Source organism: Ascaphus truei, chromosome 11 (assembly GCF_040206685.1).
Source record: "Ascaphus truei isolate aAscTru1 chromosome 11, aAscTru1.hap1, whole genome shotgun sequence".
NCBI lineage: Eukaryota > Metazoa > Chordata > Amphibia > Anura > Ascaphidae > Ascaphus > Ascaphus truei.
In genome coordinates, this window is record NC_134493.1 from 28574168 (window position 1) to 28599195 (window position 25028).

At 47.6% G+C, this 25028-nt stretch overlaps 1 protein-coding gene across 2 annotated transcripts; it reads right to left on the reverse strand.

Moving 5' to 3' along the window:
• On the reverse strand, positions 1–24668 carry PMS2 (PMS1 homolog 2, mismatch repair system component). Of its 2 annotated transcripts, XM_075565441.1 has the most exons (15): positions 24173–24666; positions 22680–22819; positions 15444–15530; positions 15139–15241; positions 14629–14812; positions 13416–13586; positions 12609–12706; positions 11937–12036; positions 11665–11749; positions 10842–10994; positions 9281–10136; positions 8516–8683; positions 8267–8367; positions 5067–5236; positions 1–533 (listed from the first exon to the last, which is right to left on the reverse strand). In XM_075565441.1, the coding sequence occupies exons 1-15, from the start codon at positions 24184–24186 to the stop codon at positions 390–392; spliced, it is 2574 nt and encodes an 857-aa protein (XP_075421556.1). In that variant the 5' UTR covers positions 24187–24666; the 3' UTR covers positions 1–389. The 2 variants fall into 2 exon arrangements, with proteins under 2 accessions (XP_075421556.1, XP_075421557.1); XM_075565442.1 differs by lacking the exons at positions 1–533; positions 5067–5236 and adding an exon at positions 5579–7731 and having other exon boundaries at positions 24173–24668.
• Between the last annotated feature and the right edge of the window lie 360 nt (positions 24669–25028).

Consider the following 25028-nt stretch of genomic DNA (forward strand, 5'->3'; position numbering starts at 1 on the left):
TTTTATTTCAAAAGGACTCTTGACCTCTTACCTATTGATATTTTGGACCATACATTTTTTTTTGAAAACTCTAAAAACAATACCATTCTTTAACGTATAGACACAGAACGGAAATGCTTGCGTAGCAATGCTAGCTAGCATATGTAGAAGCCAAAAGGGTTAATTTTCCTAGAACAATACTGAATTTTATAGAAACCTAAATCAGCCTAAAACATTTTTGGGTTTTTGCCACAACTACTTTAAAAAAAATAGGATACACTGAAATTAACAAAAAAATGTAACCCTCTTCACTGCCAAGAGGGCGAGCGGCAGGCACATGGCGAGCAGGTCCCTCCGTCATTTAACAGATTTATGAAATGCTAAAATCACCACTAAAACGTACACAATCGTCACTCCGGGGAGATCATATCTAAGCTGGCAATGTGCCTCATTGTAGGTCGTCCGTGGGGGCAGTTCCATGGATGTTCAATTTCACCCATGTGCGACACCAGCTTCTTCATCTCATGCGCATTTAATGCTGTTCCAATCATCACCTGTTCATAGAAAAGCAGAGATCAGTAACACCATCATGTTTGTGCCGCCGCTTCAACGTCATTTAAACCATTCTCCGCAATGTCATTATTATTTTTTTTTTAAAGATGTCTGGCAGCAGAATGCCAATGCTCTTCAGGATTGCGACTACCCCATGATAGTATGACATACCCTGTGCTATAGGCCTTGACATTCAGGGTACGTCATGGGTCACTCAATCCCCCCTAACCACCTCGCCCCTTTTTTTTTTATAGGATGGGAACCAGGAGGCTGGTACTGGCGTTATATTCTTGCTAAACGCCAAGTTTTAAATAGCCCCCCCAACAGGAAGCCTGAACGGATGACATTGCGCCTTCCTATTGGCCCCACTTGAAGCAGAAGATTTAATCTGCCATTTTATTTCCCCTGGAGGGGACCGAAACACCAGTACCTTCACCGATACATATCTCTGCATTGAGGAGGGGGGGAGCCCCAGAGCTGAAAATAGCACGGTTCAGCTCCGGGGACTTACCAGTTCCCCTCCTGTGGGGTCATTGCTTTAAATGTAGCAGATTGACACTTGAAAAAAATAATATGGACAAGCACAAGTATTTATTTTTTTACATTTTTAAAACTTTTCGTTCCGTGGTGAAGAAAAAAAAATTTGATGGGGTATTTACAAACTTTATCTAAGGTCTTTTGGTGAAGAGAAAGATTTGTCAGTCTTCAACACTGGCAGCAAATTGTTGTTTTTGTTTTATCCATAGTAATTCTGAAGCCATCATTAGTTAAACATAAATATAAGCAGCTGATCTGATTTAATAAGCTTTACTAATAACGGGAGGCAGGGAAGGGAAACGGTGACTAATAACGGGAGGCAGAGAAGGGAAACGGTGACTAATAACGGGAGGCAGAGAAGGGAAACGGTGACTAATAACGGGAGGCAGAGAAGGGAAACGGTGACTAATAACGGGAGGCAGAGAAGGGAAACGGTGGCTAATAACGGGAGGCAGAGAAGGGAAACGGTGACTAATGACGGGAGGCAGAGAAGGGAAACGGTGACTAATAACGGGAGGCAGAGAAGGGAAACGGTGATTAATAACGGGAGGCAGAGAGGGGAAACGGTGGCTAATAAAAGGAGGCAGAGAAGGGAAACGGTGGCTAATAACGGGAGGCAGGGAAGGGAAACGGTGACTAATAACGGGAGGCAGAGAAGGGAAACGGTGACTAATAACGGGAGGCAGAGAAGGGAAACGGTGACTAATAACGGGAGGCAGAGAAGGGAAACGGTGACTAATAACGGGAGGCAGAGAAGGGAAACGGTGACTAATAACGGGAGGCAGAGAAGGGAAACGGTGATTAATAACGGGAGGCAGAGAAGGGAAACGGTGATTAATAACGGGAGGCAGAGAAGGGAAACAGTGGTTAATAACGGGAGGCAGGGAAGGGAAACGGTGACTAATAACGGGAGGCAGAGAAGGGAAACGGTGACTAATAACGGGAGGCAGAGAAGGGAAACGGTGACTAATGACGGGAGGCAGAGAAGGGAAACGGTGACTAATAACGGGAGGCAGAGATGGGAAACGGTGGCTAATAACGGGAGGCAGAGATGGGAAACTGTGACTAATAAAAGGAGGCAGAGAAGGGAAACGGTGACTAATAAAAGGAGGCAGAGAAGGGAAACGGTGGCTAATAACGGGAGGCAGAGATGGGAAACTGTGACTAATAACGGGAGGCAGAGAAGGGAAACGGTGGCTAATAACGGGAGGCAGAGATGGGAAACTGTGACTAATAACGGGAGGCAGAGAAGGGAAACTGTGACTAATAACGGGAGGCAGGGAAGGGAAACGGTGACTAATAACGGGAGGCAGAGAAGGGAAACGGTGACTAATAACGGGAGGCAGAGAAGGGAAACGGTGACTAATAACGGGAGGCAGAGAAGGGAAACGGTGACTAATAACGGGAGGCAGAGATGGGAAACGGTGGCTAATAAAAGGAGGCAGAGAAGGGAAACGGTGGCTAATAACGGGAGGCAGAGATGGGAAACTGTGACTAATAACGGGAGGCAGAGAAGGGAAACGGTGATTAATAACGGGAGGCAGAGAAGGGAAACGGTGATTAATAACGGGAGGCAGAGAAGGGAAACAGTGGTTAATAACGGGAGGCAGAGAAGGGAAACGGTGACTAATAACGGGAGGCAGAGAAGGGAAACGGTGGCTAATAACGGGAGGCAGAGAAGGGAAACGGTGATTAATAACGGGAGGCAGAGAAGGGAAACGGTGATTAATAACGGGAGGCAGAGATGGGAAACGGTGATTAATAACGGGAGGCAGAGAAGGGAAACGGTGACTAATAACGGGAGGCAAAGAAGGGAAACGGTGGCTAATAACAGGAGACAGAGAAGGGAAACAGTGGCTAATAACGGGAGGCAGAGAAGGGAAACGGTGACTAATAACGGGAGGCAGAGAAGGGAAACGGTGACTAATAACGGGAGGCAGAGAAGGGAAACGGTGATTAATAACGGGAGGCAGAGAAGTGAAACGGTGACTAATAACGGGAGGCAGAGAAGGGAAACGGTGGCTAATAACAGGAGGCAGAGAAGGGAAACGGTGATTAATAACGGGAGGCAGAGAAGTGAAACGGTGACTAATAACGGGAGGCAGAGAAGGGAAACGGTGATTAATAACGGGAGGCAGAGAAGGGAAACGGTGGCTAATAACGGGAGGCAGAGAGGGGAAACGGTGACTAATAACGGGAGGCAGAGATGGGAAACAGTGGTTAATAACGGGAGGCAGGGAAGGGAAACGGTGACTAATAACGGGAGGCAGAGATGGGAAACTGTGACTAATAACGGGAGGCAGAGAAGGGAAACGGTGGCTAATAACGGGAGGCAGAGATGGGAAACGGTGACTAATAACGGGAGGCAGAGAAGGGAAACGGTGGCTAATAACGGGAGGCAGAGAGGGGAAACGGTGACTAATAACGGGAGGCAGAGATGGGAAACAGTGGTTAATAACGGGAGGCAGGGAAGGGAAACGGTGACTAATAACGGGAGGCAGAGATGGGAAACTGTGACTAATAACGGGAGGCAGAGAAGGGAAACGGTGACTAATAACGGGAGGCAGAGAAGGGAAACTGTGACTAATAACGGGAGGCAGAGAAGGGAAACGGTGACTAATAACGGGAGGCAGAGATGGGAAACGGTGATTAATAACGGGAGGCAGAGAAGGGAAACGGTGGCTAATAACGGGAGGCAGAGATGGGAAACTGTGACTAATAACGGGAGGCAGAGAAGGGAAACGGTGACTAATAACGGGAGGCAGAGAAGGGAAACGGTGATTAATAACGGGAGGCAGAGAAGGGAAATGGTGATTAATAACGGGAGGCAGAGAAGTGAAACGGTGACTAATAACGGGTGGCAGAGATGGGAAACGGTGATTAATAACGGGAGGCAGAGAAGGGAAACGGTGACTAATAACGGGAGGCAGAGATGGGAAACGGTGATTAATAACGGGAGGCAGAGAAGGGAAACGGTGACTAATAACGGGAGGCAAAGAAGGGAAACGGTGGCTAATAACAGGAGACAGAGAAGGGAAACAGTGGCTAATAACGGGAGGCAGAGAAGGGAAACGGTGACTAATAACGGGAGGCAGAGAAGGGAAACTGTGACTAATAACGGGAGGCAGAGAAGGGAAACGGTGACTAATAACGGGAGGCAGAGATGGGAAACGGTGATTAATAACGGGAGGCAGAGAAGGGAAACGGTGGCTAATAACGGGAGGCAGAGATGGGAAACTGTGACTAATAACGGGAGGCAGAGAAGGGAAACGGTGACTAATAACGGGAGGCAGAGAAGGGAAACGGTGATTAATAACGGGAGGCAGAGAAGGGAAATGGTGATTAATAACGGGAGGCAGAGAAGGGAAATGGTGGCTAATAACGGGAGGCAGAGAAGTGAAACGGTGACTAATAACGGGAGGCAGAGAAGGGAAACTGTGACTAATAACGGGAGGCAGAGATGGGAAACTGTGACTAATAACGGGAGGCAGAGAAGGGAAACTGTGACTAATAACGGGAAGCAAAGATGGGAAACGGTTACTAAAAGGGTGATGTGATTGAATTGTAGAAAGATGATTAAACTGATTGTTTAGAAAAAATACTTTGACCTGCAACATGGGACTGGGGGCAAAGTGAACTAATGCCAGTGAAATGTTTAAGGGGGTCTCAATCTGGTGATTAATAGATTTTTGCCTTAATATGACACCTATAAGTATTTTTAATGTACTTCTTAACGTGAGACTTGGGAGGGGTTTGATTTTCTCTGACTGCTCCCTTTTGTGGGATCAGCGAGTGCTTGTACAGCCAGAGTCCCACCGCCACACCTCCCCTTATCTTTATTGGCTCTCTGATAAGGTCAGGGCAGGATAAGGGGAAAGAAAACACCTGATTCGCAAACGCTTCCCCATTCAGACACACTGTAGAAATTCAGCTGTCCGCTAGGTGGGATTGCACCTTTAACCAACCAAAACAAAGCGGAGAACATGATGTTTACTCACAGACTTCCTACATGCTCTGGAGGCAAACATCTGCCTTACTCTGGATGGTCTGCACATAACACCGTGGGAATCACTTAACATGAAGATCAACTCTTCTATGTCCTGCTGACCAAAAGTCCAGTCCTTGCTTGTTGGCAAAGAAATTAACTTGACGCGTTCCATGATCGGCGCTAAAAGAGAACGAGACAGCATTCTCATATGTGCACTGGATAGGTTTGTTTAGTTTCTGGATAAGAGATTAGATTCTACGTTTTGCGATTTCGGGAAGAATGAGCAGGATTGCCCCAATTAATAAAACAGAAAAAGCAAGCTCTCTTGCCAAAAATACATCACGCTTTATCCCTGTAAAGCTACAGGAGGCTGGGAGTTATTGTCTTACCATTGAACTGTAATTTAAATGGTTCCTTTAAAAGCAGCAAAACGTGAAATATTATGGGGGGGGTTTGTTTTGTTTTTTAAATAAATCAGTTCTGTAGTATTAGACGGAGTTTTTTGTTTTTATTCAACTCAATGCCATTTTTAATGAGTTTTAAAGAGGCAATCCAAGCAGATTCATATATATATATATAGTACAAGATAGTGCAAGATTATCGCAACACTTTATTGTTTGGGATAATTGGTTGCAAGTGTACCCAGCTACTAGAGCTGCAAACTGTAACAATAAATAATGTTAGCTTAGTAATACAAGGATACATTGTAGCTGCTGAGGTACACTGACTGATGCAGCCATAATGTTAGGCACACAATCAGAACCAAACGATTGCCAGCTTAGGTAAGAATGTACAATTATACATGGTCACATCCTTGACATGTACAATAAACAGATAGATAAATATGAATGAACAGAGCCTGCTTACACCAGTAATTGATAAACAGGTAAATTAAAAGAGAGACTTCCTACAGTGGCGAGAAAGTTGGTGAACCCCAATGATAATGATGGAAAATTCATAGTTTTTCCATGATAACCTTCTTGAATCAAAAACAGTTTTTTTCTTAACTATCCAATAGGGTCTTTATTAACCAATTCCATGCCTTTTGAAACAAAATGATGTATGAATTAGGCAATGAGTAATTAAGAGTCAGGGTATGTGCAAAAGTAAGTGAAACGCTTTATCAGCTAAATAAATCAATATAAATAAATAAGGATTTTTGAAACCACAGCTGCATTCAATCTGAACCCCTTCAGTCTACATCTTTGTTGCCCCAAAGGCGGACAGCCTTTGGCGTGGACAGCCTTTGGCGCAGCCAAAGGGTGTGAGCCGTTTGCTGCCGTTAAAGCTGCTCTTTTTCAATTTGAAACTCACCAGCCCTTTTATCCCGTACCCAATTTTCCAACTAACTGTCCATGAAATGTCTGTGAATTGACTGTATAACTCTGTTCATTTAATGTAACCATGTATTGTTATAACTCTGTGCCCAGGACATACTGTACTTGAAAACTTCCTGGTAAAACATTTTTATAAATAAAAATAAATACAATTAAAAGGGAATAATTAGAATTAGCTGTTTAAATAATTAGGTAGATCTTCAGCGGTGCGTTTGGGAGCCCAACCCTATATAAAAGATCAGAAACTTTGTGAATTTGGTCTTCACCATACAGGTGTGTGGAAACACATCATGCCTCAAAACCATTTCTAATGAATCCAATCCACTATCAGAGAGTCTATAAATGGAGAAAGTTTAAGACCAGTTACTCTACCCAGGAGCTGTCATCCTACAACAATCTCTCCAAGAACAAAAAACAAATCATCCAGGAAGTCACAAAGAACCCCAGAGTAACATCCAGGGATCTGCAGGCCGCTCTCACCTGGGCTGATGCGAGTGTTCATGACAACTATGAGAAAAAGACTGAGCAAGAATGGTGTTCCTGGAAGGATAGCCAGGAGGAAACCACTGCTCTCTAAAAAGAACATTGCTGCCAGTCTGAAGTTCGCGTAAGAGCACATAGATGATCCACAAATATCTGATACAATGTTCTCTGGACAGATACGTCAAAAAGGTAGAACTTTTTGACCTCAATGAGAAACGTTATTTTTGCGAAAACTAAACCCTGCGTTCGAACAGAACCTCATCCCGACCGTCAAGCATGCTGGCGGAGTGTTGTGGTTTGGGGCTGCTTTGCTGCCTCAGGACCTGGACGGCTTGCTATCAGACACAACCATGAATTCTGCATTGTATCAGAAGATTCTAGAGGAGAATGTCAGTCCATCCGTCCATGAGCTGAACCGAAAGTGTGTCATGCTGCAAGACAATGATCCTAAACATACAAGCAGATCTACAAAAGAATGGGTGCAGAAGACGAAGTTCCGCGTTTTAGAATGGCCTAGTCAAAGTTTGAACCTACACCCCACAAAAATGTTCTGACAGGACCTGAAGTGAGCTGTCCATGCAAGGAAGCGCTTAAATGTCACCGAGTTGAAGCAGTTCTGTAAGGAGAAATGGGCCCAAATTCCTGAAAACCAATGTGACGGACCAGCAATTACAGGAAATGTTTAGTTGAAGTAATTGCTGCTCAAGGGGGCGCCACCAGGTACTGAATCTAGGGCTGAGTCCCCGCTGGCGCTGAGCGTGCGGTGCTTGCCAAGGTTCCTTCTTCCAATGTGCATTCGAACGTCCCCGCTCACGCGGTGCGCGCTCGTGCACGTACGCTCTCCCAAGTTTGGCTCTTGGGGAGACAAAAAAAATATTTGAGATTGTAGCACGCTCAGCAGAGGTAAGTGCACACAGAACACACACACGATCCAGGCCCCCCGCTCCCGCTTGCAAAATTAGGCAGGACACCCTGCGCTCATGCTTGAGAGTTGGTGACGTCACCAACTCTCAAAGAATGAGCGCAGTCAGCGCCAACGGGGACACAGCCTAAAGATTCACAGTTTTTCATACATGGATATTGAATGTTGAATCATTTGTGGATAAATAAATGTGAAAAGGTATCATGTTTTTGTGTCATTTGTTTGATCAGGTTATCTTTATCTATTATTAGGACTTAGCTTAAAATCCAATAACATTTTAGGTTTGAAATATGTGAAATTCCTAAGGGGTTCACAAACTTTCTCGCCACTGTACATCGACAATCTACTAACTGTAGCACTCCAGAACCGGCAACAATTGAATAAAAATAAACTTGCAGATGCGATAATGGAGTAACTCAAAGCAGCCTCTGTAAGATCAGTGCCAGTTAGCCAACGATTCACACTTACCGTCTTCATCAAAGATGAAATCAAAGCCATTTTTCTTGAATATGTGTAGATTGTCAATCAGCACAGTCTCGTTTGCAGCTGTTAAACTGAGTTTCTGGGGCCTGACATTACAAAAAAATAAATAAAAGCTTTATTTTTGTATTGGGGACAAAATTTCTGTTTAAGTGTAATCTGGCGCAGCTCGTGTTAGAGGAAATATATTCAACAAAAAGGCGCGTAAGCAGATGGCGTGACCGACGTTGAACTTACGCAATCAGCCTTTGTCCTTGTAAAACAGTGTTTTGCTGCAACATCTCAAAGTTGTATTTTTCATCAGTTGCATGTTGGTCAATTATAAACAGGTCAGAGTCCAGCTTGGTTATTATGAATCCTAGATTAAACTGGCCGACAATTTCCATTTTTGCAAACATCTCTTTACTGGGAAGAGAAGAAAACGCATGGCCTATTTCACTTGTAAGATTTAGAATTCATATGTAAGCCAAGAGAGCTGAATTGAAGTTAAGGTTTAATGCTTAACAGATGTTGGGAGGTTGGTTTAGGGATAGGGTTTCATGCCTAGTCTGAAATTCTAACATGGAGTAAAAATTCTTTGTTAGAACCACGGGGAGAAAGGGGGTGGAGTTTGTGATCAATAAATACAGTTGTATCTTGATTAGCTCGCCCTCTCTCCAAGACCACCCTTTGCAAGAAACATGGAAGCTGCAATGTGAGAGACAAAGGTTTCTCTATCATTAACATCTGAGCACGCGATCATCTTTGATTGAACTTTTATCTGTAAGTAATGCTATAAGAATAAACCATAACTTTGTCTACTGACCCACAATCTTCTGAAGGAATAAGTTCATTTATTCTAACAGTCTTCTTTGGGGTTTGGATTCTTGTCATTTTTTAACTAGCATCATGAAGCAGTAATGTCAACATACAGGAAGCTGAACGATTTCATGTTTACTTATTGTAATTACCCAAGTACCCCTGTAATGCGTTTACTTGAAATAAATAACGTCCTGAAAATACCTGATCTCTTTTCTTAGCTCAGCTTCCGCAGCCTGATTTTCACCTGGGCTGATTGTTGCTCTGAATCTGCGGTATTTATCTGCCTCCTCTTTTTGACGTCGTTGCCGATATAATCTGTTCATTCTTCTAGCAAGATGACCCATCGAAAAGCACAGAGGGACAGTCCTCTTATTAATATTTACCGGTGCATCCACCGTATCAATTTTTAAATGATCGTCCATCAGTGGAACGCCTGCCTTCGAATCCTCCACCTCTTTTTTCAGGCGCTTGCAATTTGCCCTGGGATGGCCATCCTGCGACTGTCCTTTCAGAGTTTCATCTTTTACACTCGGTTGCTCAGCTTTAAGTTCTGCTTCTAAAGCGTGAACTACAACAACTACTGCAGAATCCGCAGCCTTATTCTCCAGATTCAGCTTCACTATTGGCGATGCCTCCAGGGAGCTCGTCACGCTTTCACTGCTAAGGTGGCCAGAGAAGACGGGGGTGCTGCAGCCTAACTCGGAGTCTGTTGTGGTGCTGGTACCTTGCCCAGAATCCCAGTCACTTTCTAATGGGAAACCTTTACTCAAGAAGTCCAGAGTCTCCGATTCCTTATCACTGACATCCAAAATGTTCTGGGAGATGCACTTTTCACCTTTTGGAGAAGTGTTAAAAAATGACTTAAGTGTCCTTGGGCTGGGGGAAGGGTGCTGCTGTGGCTTGGCGGGCTTTGTCCTCGGTGAGCTGCTATGGTTTGTTTGATGGAGGGAGAAAGCCTCCCGCAGCTTAGATACAGCTAGTGCTCCTCTATCCGAAACATCAGCGCGCTCCGAGGCGGAAGGGTTTGGCATTTCTGAATTTACCTTTCTGAAGCTACCTAAGGAAAATAAATACAAGTTTTGGAAGTGCTATACAACGATTTAATAATGGTAATACTTATTCAGTGATAAAGCAGCATACAATGCATTGCAGTGTAGGGTCAAAAGTCATTTAAATGATCTCAATGGCAAAAACGCACAATTTCAGTTCATATTATTTTACTCAGAGGAGCAATCCCCCCAGAATCCTGTAGGATTGTAACTCCTATACTGTTTGTTTGTAGCACTGAAAGTGTCCTACGCTCTTGGAAGAGCTTCATTTTAACTCCTGGACACTTAATATAGCAAACTACTACACTGGGCTGTGTGTGTGTGCATGGTTTCAACTTCTTGTTGGTGTAAAGTTTGGGGAAAGTAAGCCTCCTTCATAAGGTGTGTAATATGCCACCAATACAAAATGCAAGTGCAGTAACTAACTGCTTGGCTGCTGTAAGTGTGAAACCTTTCTACTCTCACTTTTTTACTTACAGAGGGGACATGGATTGTATTAGAAAAAGTGAAAACCCCCTGATGAGATCAGCAAAGCACTGCAGTGCACCTCCCTTCTACCAGATCTGTGTTGAACAAACCTGGTTACTTCAGCACATCCAGTGACCCTTGTATTCTCCTATCCAGCAGCAGCCCAGACGTAGCATTCATGTATACAATAAATGTATGAATGTTGAAAAAGTTAGCACTCTTTATTTAGTTCACCGTTTACATACCCGACATGTCCACCAGCGTCTGATTAACATCTAGTTTGTTGACATCTCTGCTGAACATTGCAGTCAGGGAAGTCTTTAAAATTGCTAGCAATAGTTTCTCTTCCTGTAGTAAAATTTGTCTCTTGTCTGGAGTAACATTAATATCAACACACTCTGCAAAGAGAACAAGCTGTATATATATATAAAACCTTCCTTTACCCCCATCACTTCTAATAGGGGGAAATTGACCAAATTTCAGATAAAGCATTTCAGTTGAATTTTTTTTTAACACATCACTTGTACATATATTATGGCGTCTTGTCAACGTCTTGTGTTACAGAAATTGGAGCAGCCACACATTGTATAGCAAGACGGCACAGACCCTGGCACTTTAGGGACTAAAGGCTGTAATGATTATGTGGTGCCAAGTCCTAAGGCACCATACAGCAGTTACTTGAAGGGGCTAAATGGTTCCTCACAGCTAAGCACCCGGGTCACAAAAATAATGTTTGTAATACCAGTGTTAAGGTGACATTCCAGTAAATATTAAATATAATATTATGATTAAAATGAAGCTTTGTATTTTGAACAAATAAGTTTGTATTTTTCCATTTCTTGTTTCATGCAACTTGAAAAAAAAGGCAAATTCTTCCCACTGAATTGGTGCGTTGATGGGCTAAATGCTAATATTAAATGCTAATATTAACCACAGCTGGAATCCACGACATACATTCACATACATTCTGCTTCTCCAAAAACATTGTCCGCCCCTAGTCGTACTGTGTACTGATACGGATAACGGACTACATGCAGTGCCGATATATGAAATGATACCATGTCTCACCAGAATTGACACAGATGTTAAGTGCAACAAATGGGTACTGGTGCCTGTTGTACACGTGATACACCTCATTCACCATCTTGGAAACCTAAACAGAAAGCCAGGGTTGCACGTTATTGAAGTAATTCACGTTCTTATTGTGAATGGCATGTTAATATCTGTTCTTTGCAATGCGAGTTCTCCTTAAATTGCTTTAGTATTCACTCCCTATAGAGGGCTCGCTAAGCTTGTAGCAAACCCTTCTTCATGCACAAGGGTAGAGACAGGTACGTTACCTTTGCTGGATCACAGGGCCGCTGGTTGATGAAGAAAAACTGCCTGTCTGTAGAGCTCCTTCCCACACCATGGTCACAACGGGATATGTATCCTGTAATGCTAAAGTAGATCACGTCACTGTTAAAAGGTCAGACTGCGGACTGAGCAGCAAATAATATGCCTCCAAGATCCAGCTCTGTGCTCCTTAATTTGCTATAAAAGATGTCAAAGTCCCTCTTCTTCCTCACAGTATACTGGGGAAAATCTTCCGAAACACAACTGTTATCTGAAGATGAATTGACATGATTGTCCTTTCCTATTGCAAAATGATCATTAAGAGGTCGCAGACCATGTGCAATTTTCCCTCGTTTTACCAGCTAAGCATTTTGCGGCCTAGTCTGCAAGCGATTCGCTAAACATTTAGTCCACGTGCATCGCAACTTCACGTCAAATGCTAATTTGCTCAATTCTTTCAAAATCACTAGACTTGCTTAATGCTGAAACTATAAATAGGGCGCGTTGCGTGCTCGCTGTGCGCTCTGGTAATTACTCCGGTAATGCCAGAGCTTCTAGTGTAAAAATGTTCAGCGGCAGAATTGCTACATACAATGAAAAATGCTAATATTTATCAAACATGAACTGCTGCTGCTAGAAGCCCCCTCTAATTACACTCCTATGCCTGCTTTTCTTACTTATAAAGACTGTGTGGTGTATCTGCGTGGCTCAGTCCGTACTCCTCACAAACAGCGCCACTGGGGGGTAGCTGAACAAAAGGAATTACACTTTGCAACTGGGAGAGAAAAGAGGAAACCACGATTACATTTCCGTGTGCGAATATCTACGGTAACTTTATCTCCCATAAGAGATGCTTTGTGCTGCACTCTACGGTTTTTAGAAAGATGCCAACTGCAACTAAAATAATTGTGGCTCGAGAAAAGTTCTGTTTTTCGTTACTTGGCATCTTTAACATCCCAGTGTTTAGGTTCATGTCATATCAGCCTGGGTCACATGCTTCCAAATAGAGCTGACGAGAGCGGGGAGGAAGCTGGTACAAATTACCGGGGCCCGGTGGTCTGGCAGGGGGTCGGACTGTGTCGCGTACGTTTTTGCCTCTCTCTGTAGTATCATTATTTGTCACTCCTGGCTCCCGCCGCCCTCCTCCTGAACCGACGTCACCACCTTCTCGTTGCCATGGCAACGTGATCCCCGCGTTGGTGACGTCCATCGCGTCATTTGACACTGCGGTTCAGAAGGAGGCTGGCGGCGCAGCTAAGTGCAGGAGAGAAGAGAGCTGCTGGGGAGCCCGGAAAAACACATTTTCACCAGGGCCCGAACCCGCTCTCGGCGGCCCTGCCTCCACAAGTCTGGGAACATTTCCTTGCTCGGGACACTCGTGTCACGGTCTTCTTTCATTCTTTTACTTTATATTGAACGCGCACACAAACAAGATAACGCTCGAGATCGCAACTCGCATTTATATTCATTTGTAAATAGATTACCTGCTTTTGCCCGAATACAGCGCCTATGTTTTCCTTCACGTTGCTCACGTTCCCGCTGGAACACACCACAGGGTTTCTTTTACCCTGACCAACTTGATTGGTGCAGCTGATGCGGACTCCCGTTGAAATGATGCAGTACGCTTGCAGCACCTGTCCCATTTTTGCAAACTCCTAAAAAAAACACAAAAAAAATTAGACAAAATCAATTGCTGTGCGTCTTAAAGCTGCAGAGCCAGCAATATCCCATGTGTTTTTTTTTAAATAAATCAGTTCAGTACTATGAGAAAATACTTGTAGCATTTTTTTTAAACCACTCTGAATGACATTTTAATGTATTATAATGTAACAACCATTTTTTGTTTCTATAGCAACCATTTACAAAGTCACATCCCCTTCCTCTTCTGAAACAGGCTCTGGCACACCCCTTTTTGAGCCCTGCCCTCTCTCTAGCAGTGCACCAATTGTATCTAGTGACTGCCTAGTCACATGATCTTCCCCACAGAACTTTGCATTTAATCCTCTTCTGCTCGACTGACAGCCATTTAGTGAACCCCCAATCTATCACAGGAGAACGTATCGATCGGCAACTTAGCTAATTAGTTATCACTGTGTGGATTGTATTGATGCTGCGGTTTAAAAAAAAATTCCCTTTAATATGTGCTTGGACTGCTACTTTAACAGATGTACTTCACCCCCGACCCCCCCCCCCCCCCAAAGAAACAGAATAATCCCAAAAACAGTTTTCATTGATGTTTTCATGTGTTTGAAGATCACAAAAGCCATTTCTTTCTATATGCCGCACATTTAAAAACCTCGTACAGCCAGTGGTGAATTTCCCATTAGGCTGATTAGACAATAGCGGCAAATTGTTTTGGGGGGAAAGAAAATGTGTGTGTGTGTGCGTGCGTGTGCCTTACCTTTACCGAAGCGGGCCCCCACCTGTAGAATCAAATCCTCATGGCGACCCGACATCAAATGACGCTGCAACGGCACGACAACGCGTCACACGATGCCGTGTTGCCATGACAACATGACATTGGACGCTGTGGAGGAGGGCCGCCTCCGAACCTACAGGCGGCAGAAAGGTAAGCGTCCAGTTTCTCTGAAAACCTTTTATCTATGATACTAAAAGGAACCTCAGGATGCGGCACGCCATGGCCCAGCTTCCCTCGCTGTAGCTGTACATTTGCTGAATCAGCCAGTTCCCTGTTACCTTTTTAGTGTTCCGCAGAAATTCCTTATGCCGCACTGGCAGAGTATGAAAGATCTGCTGCACGCTGACAGTCGTTCCTTGTTGCCGAGGGAAGGGACATTTCTGGACAATTTTTCCGTTATGATCAAACACCAAACGAGTTCCAACTTTTGCAGCTTTATGGCAGGTGTAAATAGCAAGATCACTGTGATTAAAAACACATTGTATAAAGAAAAGCATTTTTTTTTTTTTTTTACTTTTATTTCACTAATTTAGTTTCTTTAGATAATCTATTCGCTGCTAGCTACCTGCCACGCATTAGTGATTCAAATCTGATTTACAAATATGTCCTAGGATATAATACAGGGAAACAATTATGTTGCTAATAAACACTCAATTGCTTTCTTATTGGTTGATAATCATACCCACTTATCAGCCAGAAAACAATGGAAATGTCAATGTATTATTAGAATCAGTGCCGCAGCTGCATTAAAATACAGATTTTGGATAGTTCAAAATAAGTTTCAGTACCTTAATGCACACAAGGAACTCAGGGCTTCTCCGCGGAATCCAAACGTTTCTACATGAACAAGGTCAGAGAAATCTTGTATCTTGGATGTATGATGCTTTAGAGCTAAAGAAATCAAATGAATACAAACAACAAATATCACTAAAGTTTTTTTTCTCAATTAAGCATTAGACAGATGTCAACGTCCTGAACAGATGTGAAAATATCTGACGGTGGACCCAGCACTGTATTACAATATTAATTACATGGGATAGGAGCACAAGTTAATTCTAGTTTTTAACTTTATATATTATAACGTTCAACTTACTTAATCCTTCAAAATTCTGTTCATCTACGCCACCGCCATTGTCCGAAACTTCTATAAGGTCAGCGCCATATTCCTTAAGTTTTATATCTATAATATGGAGACAGACACTTATAAATAGCTCACATACATTATATTTTTTCTATGTATTCGGTGCTGTGTGCGGCTATGTTGCTTTTTTAATTTCTACAAAATAATCTCTGGGACGTTAGCCTGTGGCCCTCGGATAGCGCAGGCCCGCACGGCGTCGTGCGTGCCGGCTGCAGAAGCGATCCGTGGCCTGTGAGATGTGGAGGAGACGCGACGGGGAGGCGTCACGTGAGCGCTTCGCCCTCATTGGCTGAGCCGCGCACGTGACCAGGGTGTCACGCAGCAAAATAAAAAAAATTTGGTCTTGCAAAAAATTGGTCTCGCACTCTATGGCCGTCCTCATTGAAGTATGGTCTTTTGTTTGCGGCGCAGACTATGGAGGTGGCCTTTGGCAGCAGGTGAAGGGCAGCCAAAGGGTGTCGCCATTTTCTGATGTTAGAGCTGCTCTATTGCAATCTGAAACTCACCAGCCCTCATCCCCTGTACCCAATGTTTCACCTTACCCTGCCTATAAATTGTAAGCTCCTTGAGGCAGGGCCTCTAACATTGCAGGCCTATCCTACCTCTCTTCTAACACATTGCAGGCCTATCCTACCTCCTCTAACACATTGCAGGCCTATCCTACCTCTCTTCTAACACATTGCAGGCCTATCCTACCTCCCCTAACACATTGCAGGCCTATCCTACCTCCCCTAACACATTGCAGGCCTATCCTACCTCCCCTAACACATTGCAGGCCTATCCTACCTCCCCTAACACATTGCATGCCTATCCTACCTCCCCTAACACATTGCATGCCTATACTACCCCCCCTAACACATTGCATGCCTATCCTACCTCTCTTCTAACACATTGCAGGCCTATCCTATCTCCCCTAACACATTGCAGGCCTATCCTACCTCCCCTAACACATTGCAGGCCTATCCTACCTCCCCTATCACATTGCAGGCCTGTCCTACCTCTTCTAACACATTGCAGGCCTATCCTACCTCCCCTAACACATTGCAGGCCTATCCTACCTCCCCTAACACATTGCAGGCCTATCCTACCTCCCCTAACACAATGCAGGCCTATCCTACCTCCCCTAACACATTGCAGGCCTATCCTACCTCCCCTAACACATTGCAGGCCTATCCTACCTCCCCTAACACATTGCAGGCCTGTCCTACCTCCCCTAACACATTGCAGGCCTGTCCTACCTCTTCTAACACATTGCAGGCCTATCCTACCTCCCCTAACACATTGCAGGCCTATCCTACCTCCCCTAACACAATGCAGGCCTATCCTACCTCCCCTAACACATTGCAGGCCTATCCTACCTCCCCTAACACATTGCAGGCCTATCCTACCTCTCCTAACACATTGCAGGCTTATCCTACCTCTCTTCTAACACATTGCAGGCCTATCCTACCTCCCCTAACACATTGCAGGCCTATCCTACCTCCCCTAACACATTGCAGGCCTATCCTACCTCCCCTAACACATTGCAGGCCTATCCTACCTCCCCTATCACATTGCAGGCCTGTCCTACCTCTTCTAACACATTGCAGGCCTATCCTACCTCCCCTAACACATTGCAGGCTTATCCTATCTCTTCGAACAATTTTAATCTTGTCTGTAAATGTTACTTATGTCCATAATCATATCTCTGACCGTTCATGAAATGTTTGTAAACTTAATGTGTATAACCTCTGTTCATGTAATGCAACCATTTATTACAATAACACTGGCTTTTCTTGTCTTGTGTAACAAAATAATGCTATTTAATTGTAGTTGTTTTCAAACCGACTAAAGTATTGCGATGTCCCCTAAGGCTTCATCCTCGGTGGCTGCTGCGAGCGCGACGTGTGTGCAGCCCTCTATGGGGCGCGCCGCACACAAAGTACAGCCCTCTATGGGGCGCGTCGCACACAAAGTACAGCCCTCTATGGGGCGCGCCGCACACAAAGTACGGCCCTCTATGGGGCGCGCCACACACAAAGTACAGCCCTCTATGGGGCGCGCCGCACACAAAGTACAGCTCTCTATGGGGCGCGCCGCACACAAAGTACAGCTCTCTATGGGGCGCGCCACACACAAAGTACAGCCCTCTATGGGGCGCGCCGCACACAAAGTACAGCTCTCTATGGGGCGCGCCACACACAAAGTACAGCCCTCTATGGGGCGCGCCACACACAGAGTACAGCCCTCTATGGGGCGCGCCACACACAAAGTACAGCCCTCTATGGGGCGCGCCGCACACAAAGTACAGCCCTCTATGGGGCGCGCCGCACACAAAGTACAGCCCTCTATGGGGCGCGCCGCACACAAAGTACAGCTCTCTATGGGGCGCGCCGCACACAAAGTACAGCCCTCTATGGGGCACGCCGCACACAAAGTACAGCCCTCTATGGGGCGCGCCGCACACAAAGTACAGCCCTCTATGGGGCGCGCCGCACACAAAGTACAGCTCTCTATGGGGCGCGCCGCACACAAAGTACAGCCCTCTATGGGGCGCGCCGCACACAAAGTACAGCTCTCTATGGGGCGCGCCGCACACAAAGTACAGCTCTCTATGGGGCGCGCCACACACAAAGTACGGCCCTCTATGGGGCGCGCCACACACAAAGTACAGCCCTCTATGGGGCGCGCCACACACAAAGTACGGCCCTCTATGGGGCGCGCCACACACAAAGTACAGCCCTCTATGGGGCGCCACACACAAAGTACGGCCCTCTATGGGGCGCGCCGCACACAAAGTACAGCCCTCTATGGGGCGCGCCACACACAAAGTACAGCCCTCTATGGGGCGCCACACACAAAGTACGGCCCTCTATGGGGCGCGCCACACACAAAGTACAGCCCTCTATGGGGCGCCACACACAAAGTACGGCCCTCTATGGGGCGCGCCGCACACAAAGTACAGCCCTCTATGGGGCGCGCCACACACAAAGTACAGCCCTCTATGGGGCGCCACACACAAAGTACGGCCCTCTATGGGGCGCGCCACACACAAAGTACAGCTCTCTATGGGGCGCGCCACACACAAAGTACAGCCCTCTATGGGGCGCGCCGCACACAAAGTACAGCCCTCTATGGGGCGCGCCGCACACAAAGTACAGCCCTCTATGGGGCGCGCCGCACACAAAGTACAGCCCTCTATGGGGCGCGCCGCACACAAAGTACAGCCCTCTATGGGGCGCGCCGCACACAAAGTACAGCTCTCTATGGGGCGCGCCGCACACAAAGTACAGCTCTCTATGGGGCGCGCCACACACAAAGTACGGCCCTCTATGGGGCGCGCCACACACAAAGTACAGCCCTCTATGGGTCGCGCCACACACAAAGTACGGCCCTCTATGGGGCGCGCCACACACAAAGTACAGCCCTCTATGGGGCGCCACACACAAAGTACGGCCCTCTATGGGGCGCGCCGCACACAAAGTACAGCCCTCTATGGGGCGCGCCACACACAAAGTACAGCCCTCTATGGGGCGCCACACACAAAGTACGGCCCTCTATGGGGCGCGCCACACACAAAGTACAGCTCTCTATGGGGCGCGCCACACACAAAGTACAGCCCTCTATGGGGCGCGCCGCACACAAAGTACAGCCCTCTATGGGGCGCGCCGCACACAAAGTACAGCCCTCTATGGGGCGCGCCGCACACAAAGTACAGCCCTCTATGGGGCGCGCCGCACACAAAGTACAGCCCTCTATGGGGCGCCGCACACAAAGTACAGCCCTCTATGGGGCGCGCCGCACACAAAGTACAGCCCTCTATGGGGCGCGCCACACACAAAGTACAGCCCTCTATGGGGCGCGCCGCACACAAAGTACAGCCCTCTATGGGGCGCCGCACACAAAGTACAGCCCTCTATGGGGCGCGCCGCACACAAAGTACAGCCCTCTATGGGGCGCGCCGCACACATAGTACAGCCCTCTATGGGGCGCGCCGCACACAAAGTACAGCCCTCTATGGGGCGCGCCGCACACAAAGTACAGCTCTCTATGGGGTGCGCCGCACACAAAGTACAGCCCTCTATGGGGCGCGCCACACACAGAGTACAGCCCTCTATGGGGCGCGCCGCACACAAAGTACAGCCCTCTATGGGGCGCGCCGCACACAAAGTACAGCTCTCTATGGGGCGCGCCACACACAAAGTACAGCTCTCTATGGGGCGCGCCACACACAAAGTACAGCTCTCTATGGGGCGCGCCGCACACAAAGTACAGCTCTCTATGGGGCGCGCCGCACACAAAGTACAGCCCTCTATGGGGCGCGCCGCACACAAAGTACAGCCCTCTATGGGGCGCGCCGCACACAAAGTACAGCCCTCTATGGGGCGCGCCACACACAAAGTACAGCCCTCTATGGGGCGCGCCACACACAAAGTACAGCCCTCTATGGGGCGCGCCACACACAAAGTACAGCCCTCTATGGGGCGCGCCGCACACAAAGTACAGCCCTCTATGGGGCGCGCCACACACAAAGTACAGCCCTCTATGGGGCGCGCCGCACACAAAGTACGGCCCTCTATGGGGCGCGCCGCACACAAAGTACAGCCCTCTATGGGGCGCGCCGCACACAAAGTACAGCCCTCTATGGGGCGCGCCGCACACAAAGTACAGCTCTCTATGGGGCGCGCCGCACACAAACTACAGCCCTCTATGGGGCGCGCCACACACAAAGTACGGCCCTCTATGGGGCGCGCCGCACACAAAGTACAGCCCTCTATGGGGCGCGCCGCACACAAAGTACAGCCCTCTATGGGGCGCCGCACACAAAGTACAGCCCTCTATGGGGCGCCGCACACAAAGTACAGCCCTCTATGGGGCGCCGCACACAAAGTACAGCCCTCTATGGGGCGCGCCGCACACAAAGTACAGCCCTCTATGGGGCGCCGCACACAAAGTACAGCTCTCTATGGGGCGCGCCGCACACAAAGTACAGCCCTCTATGGGGCGCGCCGCACACAAAGTACAGCCCTCTATGGGGCGCCGCACACAAAGTACAGCTCTCTATGGGGCGCGCCGCACACAAAGTACAGCCCTCTATGGGGCGCCGCACACAAAGTACAGCTCTCTATGGGGCGCGCCGCACACAAAGTACAGCCCTCTATGGGGCGCCGCACACAAAGTACAGCCCTCTATGGGGCGCCGCACACAAAGTACAGCTCTCTATGGGGCGCGCCGCACACAAAGTACGGCCCTCTATGGGGCGCCGCACACAAAGTACAGCTCTCTATGGGGCGCGCCGCACACAAAGTACAGCTCTCTATGGGGCGCGCCGCACACAAAGTACAGCTCTCTATGGGGCGCGCCGCACACAAAGTACAGCCCTCTATGGGGCGCGCCGCACACAAAGTACAGCCCTCTATGGGGCGCCGCACACAAAGTACAGCCCTCTATGGGGCGCGCCACACACAGAGTACAGCCCTCTATGGGGCGCGCCGCACACAAAGTACAGCTCTCTATGGGGCGCGCCGCACACAAAGTACAGCCCTCTATGGGGCGCGCCGCACACAAAGTACAGCCCTCTATGGGGCGCGCCGCACACAAAGTACAGCCCTCTATGGGGCGCGCCGCACACAAAGTACAGCCCTCTATGGGGCGCGCCGCACACAAAGTACAGCTCTCTATGGGGCGCCGCACACAAAGTACAGCCCTCTATGGGGCGCGCCGCACACAAAGTACAGCCCTCTATGGGGCGCGCCGCACACAAAGTACAGCCCTCTATGGGGCGCGCCGCACACAAAGTACAGCCCTCTATGGGGCGCCGCACACAAAGTACAGCCCTCTATGGGGCGCGCCGCACACAAAGTACAGCCCTCTATGGGGCGCGCCGCACACAAAGTACAGCCCTCTATGGGGCGCGCCGCACACAAAGTACAGCCCTCTATGGGGCGCCGCACACAAAGTACAGCTCTCTATGGGGCGCCGCACACAAAGTACAGCCCTCTATGGGGCGCGCCACACACAAAGTACAGCCCTCTATGGGGCGCGCCACACACAGAGTACAGCCCTCTATGGGGCGCGCCGCACACAAAGTACAGCCCTCTATGGGGCGCGCCGCACACAAAGTACAGCTCTCTATGGGGCGCGCCACACACAGAGTACAGCCCTCTATGGGGCGCGCCGCACACAAAGTACAGCCCTCTATGGGGCGCGCCGCACACAAAGTACAGCCCTCTATGGGGCGCGCCGCACACAAAGTACAGCCCTCTATGGGGCGCGCCGCACACAAAGTACAGCCCTCTATGGGGCGCGCCGCACACAAAGTACAGCCCTCTATGGGGCGCGCCGCACACAAAGTACAGCCCTCTATGGGGCAGGCCGCAGTCGGCGTGATTTTTGTCTATTGGCGCGGCGGCCGAGCATTGGCCACGTCAAGGCGGCGGCTCAGTCAATGAGGGCGAACCAGCCGCGTGATGTCATGGCCGCACCCCCGCCACGAGTTGCCTGGAGTCCATCAGGTTGCGCTGACGCATGGAACGAGTGCCGCCAGGCACCCGGTCGCACGCCCTGGGGCCTTAGCCTTACGTGAAGGCCTGTATTTACTTTAAAAAAAAAAATAGGATAAGGATGGGTATGATGCTTCACATGTGTAAGGAGAATGTCTTGCCTTGCACTCATGGTAGTGCTAGCTACATTCATACCCAGTATTGCTAGCTACATTCATACCCAGTATTGCTAAGGCCAAATAAGAGGACAGTGGTACAAAAATACCACGTGAAATCTTGACCAAAAAATAAATGAGAAACCCTTATAAATGTGTTTTTTTGTGGCATTCGGAGCTGCTCAGCAGTGGTAAATTGAGAACTGCATTTTGGGTTTGGTAACACAAATATAAATCGTTAGCACGCTGCTCCCAAACCCTTGTAGTAATACTGCATGTTGGGGATCCCAGGGAAAACTTTCCCAGCAAATCAGCCAATAGAAAAAGCACTCGTTATTGGACATTAAATAATGTTAAAAATGTCAAACCTATGTAATTAACCCCTTCCCTGCCAAAAGGGACTGCAACGCAATCCCTCTGACAGTGAAGGGGTTAAAAAGCAAAACTGTGAGCATGGTTAGAAATTGATTTTTAAAGTAGGAGTCAATTAGAAAGAGGAAACCACTTCCCTTATATTAAAGTATAGGACTTCTCGTCATATTCCAACTCACCAATGCTTGTCGCTCCAGCGTCGATGCTGTTTTCCAGCAGCTCTTTCACTGCCGTTGCAAGATTTAGCACCACTTGCCCAGAACAAATTTGATGAACTGACTTCCGATCGATGGGCTTGATCGCTTTTGCAGGTTCAGTACTTCAAAATACATAGATTAAGATGTATGCATTTAAATGGGAAGAGGGTAATTAAGTCACCTGGATATCACAATTGTACACATTACGACATTTTCATTTTGTTGGCCAGACTCAGCATTTAATTAATTGTAGGTTTAGTGCTGTAATCACTATAAAATGATATATCGCGACACTATTAATGACTACATCTGCGCTAAAGTTGCTGATCTACAAATAAAAATGCAACAGAACAATACACAACCTCAGCGCTAAATCCAAAATAAATACTGTGAAACCACCTAAAATGACCGAAGTCCTACAGCCTGCATGACCATCAGATTGTCCAAATCCTTCTTGATGCGGTGATAAGAAACAACTCCTCCATGGCACAGGTCTTCACATGAGGATCAGCGCCAAGGAGGACTTTTATCTTACTACAAATACAAATGGGGAAGGGAGGATGACAGCTCTTTCTACAGTCCAACTCGTGAAGGTTAAGTTTCAAATAATACTACCAATTCACAATTTTATGTCCTGAGAGCTTGTCTAGAGGGGCTCTTTCCTTGCTTAGGCAGGTATTTGTTTACAAATAAAAATGACTGACTGTCCTGAGTGCCCAAGGAAACTGCTGGTGTTAGGTGCTTCTCATCGTCTCTTCCCTTCTAGAGTTCAGACTGATTCTAACGAGGAACCATTTAGAAAAGTAATGTGACATCACTCCCTGTCCTTTCATTAACCGCTTTGCTGCCACAGGAGCCAGACACACATTGCAGACATTAAAATTCCTGCCCAGGGTCTCTTTGTGACTTTGGGCATCACATGATCTGCCTCGGGCACCCTCATTAGATGGTAAGCTCTGTAGGACAGCTGCTCATTGCACCTGCAAAACTTTATGTGCAGTGCTGCGTACTATCAGCACCACAAGAAAAATATATATTGTTGTAATATAGGAATGCCTGCCTCTGTACGTATATCATTGTAAGGATAACAGCCATCTACAGGTTAGCTGCCTGTCCGGTCAAGTGTCTTCGGTTCATACTAAGTGATGCTAAATCATGGGATTCCTTACAGCCCATAATGGGCCCACAAAGCAGTAAACATGACCATTTATCTCATTACGCTTCAAATAGCTGTGATTAGACTGTAAGCTCATTGGGTCAGGGCTTCACTGCCCCTGCAAGTATGCCCAGGACATAATTGAAAACAAGAGGCAACTCTCTATGTATTACTTCCTGGTAACACATTTTATAAATAAATAAATGTACAGCAATAAATATACGGCTCCTGCTGTGATGACTGAATACAAATGAATGCAATATTAGGAGGATGATTTATTGCGCCCAAACCCCCCAGGCTGACTCCATGTGGGACTCACCATGCTTCCTCCATGGTGCAGTAACACAAGCTGTGCGCATTGATGTGAGGCAGTGTGTGAGGAGTAACGCAAACTGTGCGCGTGGGTGTGAGGCAGTGTATGAGTAATGCAGGCTCTGCGCGTGGGTGTGAGGCAGTGTATGAGTAACGCAAGCTCTGCGCGTGGGTGTGAGGCAGTGTATGAGGCGTAACGCAGGCTCTGCGCACGGGTGTGAGGCAGTGTATGAGTAACGCAGGCTCTGCGCATGGGTGTGAGGCAGTGTGTGAGGAGTGACGCAGGCTCTGCGCGTGGGTGTGAGGCAGTGTATGAGGAGTGACGCAGGCTCTGCGCACGGGTGTGAGGCAGTGTATGAGTAACGCAGGCTCTGCGCATGGGTGTGAGACAGTGCCTGAGCCTCAGTGATGCGCTAACATGACACAGCCTCAGCAAAGCCCGCGCTTCTGCTCCCCGTGCGCCACTGCGCTTCTGCTCCCCGCGCGCCGCCTGGGACGTCATCACACATTCTGGCCAATAGCATCGGGAGAGGACCCGCAGCTCCGTCGCCTATTGGCCGTGTGGAAGAGAACGATGAAGCACTAGGCGGCCATTATATATCAGGGCAAATTGCTAGTGCATTGGCTAACGGGAGTGGGCAAATACCAGACTTAATACAAAAAATAATACCGCGGTGGAGCGCGGTCATTTTTCTTCACTTATGTCTTGATTTTCAGCTTCTATTTTTTCTGCCCCCTTCCCCCAATACCTTGGAACATTAGCCTTTTACCCATAGCGAGGCTGGAAACGCATCAGGGAAAGTATGACGCCATTGCGAGGCTTGAAACGCATGGGGGGGTGACGACACCATAGCGAGGCTTGA

What these genes read in the sequence shown, in the direction of transcription:
- PMS2 (XM_075565441.1), bottom strand. An exon ending in AGTTCCTTGTGTGCATTAAG is followed by an intron (nt 14,813 to 15,138) that starts GTACTGAAACTT and finishes TTTTAATCACAG; the next exon opens with TGATCTTGCTATTTACACCT. An exon ending in GGCCCTGTGATCCAGCAAAG is followed by an intron (nt 11,750 to 11,936) that starts GTAACGTACCTG and finishes CTTTCTGTTTAG; the next exon opens with GTTTCCAAGATGGTGAATGA.